Source organism: Colobus angolensis, unplaced genomic scaffold (genome assembly GCF_000951035.1).
Source record: "Colobus angolensis palliatus isolate OR3802 unplaced genomic scaffold, Cang.pa_1.0 Scaffold28, whole genome shotgun sequence".
Taxonomy (NCBI): domain Eukaryota; kingdom Metazoa; phylum Chordata; class Mammalia; order Primates; family Cercopithecidae; genus Colobus; species Colobus angolensis.
The window spans coordinates 4,322,972-4,330,515 of NW_012116043.1; the positions used below are offsets into that span (position 1 = coordinate 4,322,972).

General features: G+C 43.3%; 1 protein-coding gene across 1 annotated transcript in view; it reads right to left on the reverse strand.

Annotated features, from left to right (window-relative positions):
* The window catches only part of GTF2H3 (general transcription factor IIH, polypeptide 3, 34kDa), a 27,315-nt gene that overhangs the window by 8,083 nt on the left and 11,688 nt on the right, over positions 1-7,544 (reverse strand). Inside the window, exons 4-7 of the mRNA XM_011948579.1 lie at positions 4,983-5,146; positions 1,750-1,812; positions 560-589; positions 386-414 (exon numbers count right to left, since the gene is read on the reverse strand). Coding sequence (XP_011803969.1) covers positions 386-414; positions 560-589; positions 1,750-1,812; positions 4,983-5,146 — 286 coding nt within the window. The remainder of the gene's footprint in view (positions 1-385; positions 415-559; positions 590-1,749; positions 1,813-4,982; positions 5,147-7,544) is intronic.

Here is a 7,544-nt window from a genome sequence, read left to right on the forward strand (position 1 = left end):
TAATTATTATTATTATTTTTTTGAGACGGAGTCTCACTCTGTTACCCAGGCTAGAGTGCAGTGGCGCAATCTCGGCTCACTGCAACCTTCGGCTCACTGCAACCTCCATCTCCCAGGTTCAAGCGATTCTCCTGCCTCGGGCTCCTGAGCAGCTGGGACTATAGGCATGCACCACCACGCTCAGCTAATTTTTGTATTTTGAGTAGAGACGGGGTTTCACCATGTTGGCCAGGCTGGTCTCGAGCTCCTGACCTCAGGTGATCTGCCCACCACGCCCTCCCAAAGTGCTGGGATTACAGGTGTGAGCCACCACACCCGGCCTCCCATTATGTTTTCTAATTATCTACAGTTGTCATATAAAAAAGTAATGATTTTTTAATCTTACCAATATCCTTGACTTCATTTCCTGATTATCTATAAAGAGAAAAAAGCAGAAAAAAATTTAACTAGATCTTATTAATCATATATGGTTTCCTAACCAATTTTTAAACAGTCCAGCAAAGAAATACTAGTAAAATAAGTAGGATTATAGTTCTCATAGGAAAATGCAGGCTCTTACCTTTAATTTCCTTGTTCATTCTGTGAATGTCTTAATTTCTTAACATTAAGGAATACAAAAATATTATTTTACTTCATAAATATTTAAAGTAAAAAGAAATATAACCTCCAATTTTAAATAAACCCAGCATCTACCTAGCTAAGAAGGGAAATGCTCCACTTACCAAGATAAATACACGAGAGTGATTGGGGGTTTTCAGTTACTAACAGTCAACTGGGCTTTGTAATCTAATCAAAATATAATCTCTGTCCTAGAAAATTAAAATTCCTAACACTTGACTGTCCTATTGTTATCTACCGTGTCCTAAATTTGAATCCTGGGACAAGAAGTATTGATTTACAAAGATGTTCAGGCAACTCACATCAAACTCTAGGACAAAATAATCACTCAATACTGCCCCTCCCCCAAAAATTAATGCCATAAGACTGAGAAAACATCACACAGATAAAATGGAAAGGTATTGCCCTATGCTACATGCAAAACAACCTGTTCACCTATGGAGAAGTGGCCACTCATTTATTAAGCTTCAGGGTTCCTAAACGGCTTTTAAAAATCAAACACTATTCCCAAGTCAAGAAGAAAATGAAAACGTTTAAAAAGTCTGAATTTATCAAAATAAGAAACAAGAAAGCACCCTGAAGCAGTGTTTCCTGCAGGCAGAAAGAATGGAGAAGCTAGAGTTTTCTCCCTCTTCCTCATTTCCAGTTTTTACAGCTTGTCTTAAAAAACATTTCAAAGCCAGCCACGCACAGTGGTCTGTAATCCCAGCACTTTGGGAGGCCAAGGTTGGTGGATCACTTGAGGTCAGGAGTTCAAGACCAGCCTGGCTAACTTGGTGAAACGACATCTCTACTAAAAATACAAAAAAATTTAGCCGGGTGTGATGGCGGACACCTGTCCCAACTACTTGGGAGGCTGAAGCAAGATAATTGCTTGAATCCGGGAGGGGAAGGTTGCAGCGAGCCAAGATTGTGCCACTGCACTCCAACTTGGGTTGACAGAGTAAGACTCTGTCTCAAAAAAAAGAAAAAAAAATTCAAAACCAATATAAACTATTTTTTTAAAATTACCCTTCAGTTGAGAGTACTCACACCTCCCATTAATGGGCAACCAAGGTTCTAAGAAATGTCACAAGTTAAGATATGTTTATTACAAAAGACACCTTTAAATGATTCAGACACCAAGGATACAGCAAAGTGCTTTGGCCAGGGATCCTGCCAACAAAGTTTCTGTATGTTGACCCTTTATGTCACCTGCAAATAACAGACAATATTTAAAAGGGAATTTTTAAGTACTTTCTTGAACTAAAATAATTGGGTGCTTTCCTGAACTAAGTATGCTTTCAAACCAAAACACTCTTCATGAACGAAATCAAACAAGACATTTTCAAACTAGGTTTAAAAACATAGCAATGTGTTCTTCGTAATGGTTAACTAAGCAACTTTTTAACCTTTTCTCAATGTAAAACATCCTGGTGTTTGTTCAGGGGCTAGCGGGAGGGTGAGGGGGAACAGGGAGTTACCGTCTAATGGGTACGGAATTTCAGTTTGTAAAGATGAAAAAGTTCTGGCGATGGACGGCAGTGATGATTGCAAAACAAGGCGAATATACTCAACATTACTGAACGGCACACTTAAATATTGTCAAAATGGTAAATTTTATGGTAAGTAAATTTTACATTAGAAATTCTAAAAATCGGTAAAATGGCAAATTTTGTTATTTGTACTTTACCATACACACACAAAAAGATTCTGTTTTTACTTGGAAAGGTTCCAGTTTATTCATGATCTATGTGGTAAAAAATGTCATGCATAAGTCTAGCAGCCTGGACAGAGTACAAGGCTCTGAGGCCCCCTGCCCTCCCTCTCCCACCATCCCCTCCTTCCCATCACCCTCTGCGCTCAGCCAGTGCAGGGAAGACTGGAGAAACTCTTTCCTCTAGCCATGAGAAGCAGGGAGGACTTTGCCACTTGTTTGGTGCCCTGGGTGAAAAAAGTCACTCAAGATATCAAAATCCTAAAACTACAGTTCAAGAGGGCAAGGAGCCCAGATTGACACTCTGTGCAACCCAGCTTAGAGCTGGTCCAGGAGAACTGACGCCCCATGGGTGAGGTCAGACCAGAAAAGGTCTTGAATACTATACTGTGAAGCTGAGCCGAGACTTAATCCTGGAGGCCAATGACTCTCCAAGTGAGATTCTGGAACCAGCTATAGGGGCACCACCTGGGACTGTAATAGAAATATAAAGTCTTGGGACCTCCCTAGATCCAGTGAATCGGAAACTGAGTGGGGCCTGACACTGTTTTAACAAGACTTCCAGCTGATTTTTTAACAGGTTTATAACTTACAAACCACAAATTCTGGTCTAAAAGTACTTTTAGGGATGCAATTTAATTATTATTATTATTTTTTTGAGACGGAGTCTTGGTCTGTCGCCCGGGCTGGAGTGCAGTGACCGGATCTCAGCTCACTGCAAGCTCCGCCTCCCGGGTTCACGCCATTCTCCTGCCTCAGCCTCCCGTGTAGCTGGGACTGCAGGCGCCCGCCACCTCGCCCGGCTAGTTTTTTGTATTTTTTAGTAGAGACGGGGTTTCACCATCTTAGCCAGGATAGTCTCGATCTCCTGACCTCGTGATCCGCCCGTCTCGGCCTCCCAAAGTGCTGGGATTACAGGCTTGAGCCACCGCGCCCGGCCCAATTTAATTATTTTTAGTAAATTTACAATTATGCAATCATCATCACAATCCAATTTTACAACAGTCTCCTATTACCCCAAAAGATCATTTGGGCCCATTTGCAATCACTCCCAAGTCTCTGCCCAGCCCTGGGCAACCACTAACCAACTTTCTGTCTCTACAGAATTGCCTTTTCCCTCAAGTGATTCTGATTCAGGCTAAGGTTTGGAAACCACCACCTGCAGGCAGAAGGGAGCCAGGAAAGGCCGATGGGTCCAGGAATAGCAGCTTTGATTTTTAAGATGATAACTCTGGAGGCTGAGTGCAAAGACTTGACTGGGAAGACAGGAGTCAGAAAACCAGTTAGAAGCTACAACAATCATCTAGAGCAGTGGCTCTAAACGTGGGGTGAATGTGCCCTACAGGGGGCATCTGCCATGTCTGAAGACACATCTGGTTGTCACAACTGGGGGATATTATGGTGTCTAATGGTCCAAGGCCAAAATACTGCTAAACATCCTACAGCGCATAGGGCGGCTGCCGCAACAGAGAACTCTCCAGCCCAAAATGTCAACAGTGCTGAGGCTGATCAAGATGACAGTAAGGGATGGGGTCTGGGTGCGGTGGCTCACACCTGTAATCCCAGCACTTTGGGAGGCCGAGTCAGGTGGATCACCTGAGGTCAGGAGTTCGAGATAAGCCTGGCCAGCATGGTGGAACCCCGTCTCTACTAAAAACATTAAAAATTAGCCAGGCGTGGCAGTACGCGCCTGTAATTCCAGCTACTTGGGAGGCTAAGGCAGGAAAATTACTTGAACCCGGGAGGCGGAGGTTGCAGTGAGCTGAGATCACGCGCCATTGCACTCCAGCCTGGGCAATGAGGGCAAAACTCCATCTCAAAAAAAAAAAAAAGATGACAATAGGGATGGGGGCTGGGTGTGGTGGCTCATGCCTGTAATCCCAGCACTTTGGGAGGCAGAGGCAGGAGGATAGCTTGAGCCCAGGAGTTCCAGACCAGCCTGGGCAACATAGCAAGACCCCATCTCTATAAAAATTTTTAAAAATAAAAAGATGACAATAAGGAGTGGGATTCTGAAGACACTTCTGAGGCTAAACAACTAGGATTTTGTAGCTGATTAGATGTTGGATGTGAGGAGGAGTTAAAAATGAAAGCTTTAAGTTTAGAAAACTAGGTGGATGGGGGCTGACAGAAATAGAATGGAAATGGTGGTGTGATTGAGAGCAAAGATAATGAGACTAGCCTGGGCCATGTCAAGAGACTGTGGGATGCTGAAATGGAGGCATTTGAGCGAGAAAGAAAGTCTGGGTTAGAGACAAAGTTGGAAAGTGTCCACATATAAAAGATAATTAAAGGCAAAAGTGGGTAAGAACATACAGAGGGAGAAAAGATGAAAATCATGTGTCAAATTAAAAACGTATTTTACGAGATAAGATGAAGGAAAAGCCAGAAATAGAGACTATGAAGTAATGTTTCAAGAAAAGAGGAAAAACAGGTCACAGGGCATTCTTAGAAGCCAAAAGACGTGTTTCAAGAAGTAAAGGCTGGTCAGCAGTGTCAAATGCCATGGAGGCTAGGCAAATAATGAACCGACTTTGATGAAAATGATTTTTAAAAAGAGAGAATGTGCAGGCATACAATATAAAGAACCCACATCTTTTAACTTAAAGCCTAAAGGACCTCCAAAATCAACCCTATTTGCAAAATAACAATTTTTAAAAGCTGTTACTTTTGGTCATTAGATCTTTAATCTCTTCAACAATAACTTCATTCGCTGAGGTTAAAAGTTCGTATTTTCCATCTTTACTCCCAGAAGGATTAAATTCAGGAGGGTTGCCAGGGTCTCCAAAGAAGTCTCCAAGTCTGCCATTCTTTCCAGGATATAAGAATCGGCTGAAACAGCAGGAGAAAACCCCTGGTTACACCAGGCCTCACTGCCCATGCTCACTCATGATCAGAATGACATTCAGCAGACAACAAGCAAAATCACAATGTGGGATTCACAAAATTCTACAGTAAATTTCATTTTTTAAAAAATGTGTAAGATAAAATTTTTTTTTAAATGTGTAAGAAAAAGGGTATAAAAACAAAGTAAAAATGTATAAAATAGGCAAATTGGCCACAGAATGTTTTACTGGTTCCAGTGTTTTCTGAAAAGTGTGGGGAAATACAGAGGGCGTTGGGTTATAATCTCCAAAATGCTGCAGGGGGTGCCTGTGCCTTCCTTTCTCAAATGACAACCACAACAGGTTCATACCAAATTCCAACTCGCTACTAGTTTATTATTTGAGGTACACATCTATCCCAGTAATAAAAATCTGGTCCAAAGGTCCCTGAAAAGATTCTCCCAGTGATTCATGACTCTTTTTTTGTTTGAGACACAGTCCTGCTGTCAACCAGACTGGAGTGCAGTGGTGCAGTCTCAGCTCACTGCAACCTCCACCTATCGGGCTCAAGTGATTCTCGTGCCTCAGCCTCCCGAGTAGCTGGAATTATAGGTGTGTACCACCAGGCCCCAGCTAATTTTTTGTATTTTTAGTAGAGATGGGTTTCACTATGTTGGCCGCTATGTATGGCTGGGCTCAAACTCCTGACCTCAAGTAATCTGCCCACCTCAGCCTCCAGAAGTGTTGGGATTACAGGCGTGAGCCACCGTGCCCAGCCTCATGACCCTTTTATTTTTTTTTTTTGAGGCGGAGTCTTGCTCTGTCACCCAGGCTGGAGAGCAGTGGCGTGATCTCAGCTCACTGCAAGCTCTGCCTCCCGGGTTCACACCATTCTCCTGCCTCAGCCTGCCGAGTAGCTGGGACTACAGGCGCCCACCACCACGCCCGGCTAATTTTTTTTTGTATTTTTAGTAGAAACGAGGTTTCACCGTGTTAGCCAGGATGGTCTCGATCTCCTGACCTCGTGGTCCGCCCGCCTTGGCCTCCCGAAGTGCTGCAACTACAGACTTGAGCCACCGCACCCGGCCATGGCCTTGTGACTTAAAAAAAAAAAAAAAAAAACTTTGACAGGTATAGGTTTTACTGGTATTGTAACCAAACTAGCATCATCTTTTCATCCAATTCTGAGAAAAAATATGTAGTGAGGATGAGAGTAAGAGTATGTGTTTGGTGGCCCATGGGCTCTTTCACCCACCAGAGGAAGCAGGCAGCCCTAAGAACCAAGAAACTCTGAGAGCTACATATGAAATATGTTGGTAAGCAAGAGTCTTCTATTGTAATGTGGTGATTAAGACATAGAAAAGCCAGGCGTGGTGGCTGATCCCTGCAATCCCAGTACTTTGGGAGGCTGGGGTGAAAGGATTGCTTGAGCCTAGGAGAGCAAGACCAGCCTGGGCAACACAGTGAGAGCCCATCTCTATAAAAAATTCAAAAATTAGCTGAGTGTGGTTGTGAACACCTGCAGTCCCAGCTACTTGGGAGGCTGAGGCAGGAGGATCACTTATGCCCAGAAGGTCAGAGGCTACAGTGGCCCATGATAGTGCCACCGTACTCCAGCCTGGGTGACAGAACAAGACCCTGTCTCAAAAAACAAAAAAAACAGACATCGAAGAGCTGTGTCTTACATGGGAATTCAACTCTTCTGTCAGTGCATAATGTGAGAAGTAAATATGGCCCAAATTATTCACAAAAACTTTGCTGTATCCACGGTCACATTTACACATCAGCTGCAGGCTATGCACCATCTTGCAGTGAGTCTAACACAGCCAGTTTCACACCAGTGTGAGAAACGACCACTGTTTCTTCTGCCAAGCGCCAGATGGAGTAGTTGGCTTGGGTTTGGAAGCCAGTGTTATAAGAAAATCCTTATTTCTAAGCACCAGGTTCACTCACAGAGCAGGGAAACAGGCCACGAGAACTATGCAGAGCCAAAGGTAAACAGAATCACACCTCCCATCTCACTTGCACTCTGGGGCAGACACAAAATGGGAAGACAGGTGAGGGAAAGTAGCTGCCCGACTGGATAGCTCTCTTCCCCTTTCTGCCTAAATAATACAGTTCAATCTGTGCAAATTACATGGGCCATTATGTAACTCCACTATCGACTAACAATGAGGTTTGCACAATTCATGGATATTACAAGGTACACGTACTGGCTCTTGGTGCTGTGCTGGCACAGAAAACATTTTCTTTTGCAACATGGAATAGGAACAAAACATGCCAACTGGCACAAAAAATTCATGAATGTTAAGCACTGAATAGGAAAAGCAATCACAACGGTCATACCTTTCTTGAATGTGACTTAGCACTGAATAGGAAAAGCAATCACAACGGTCATACCTTTC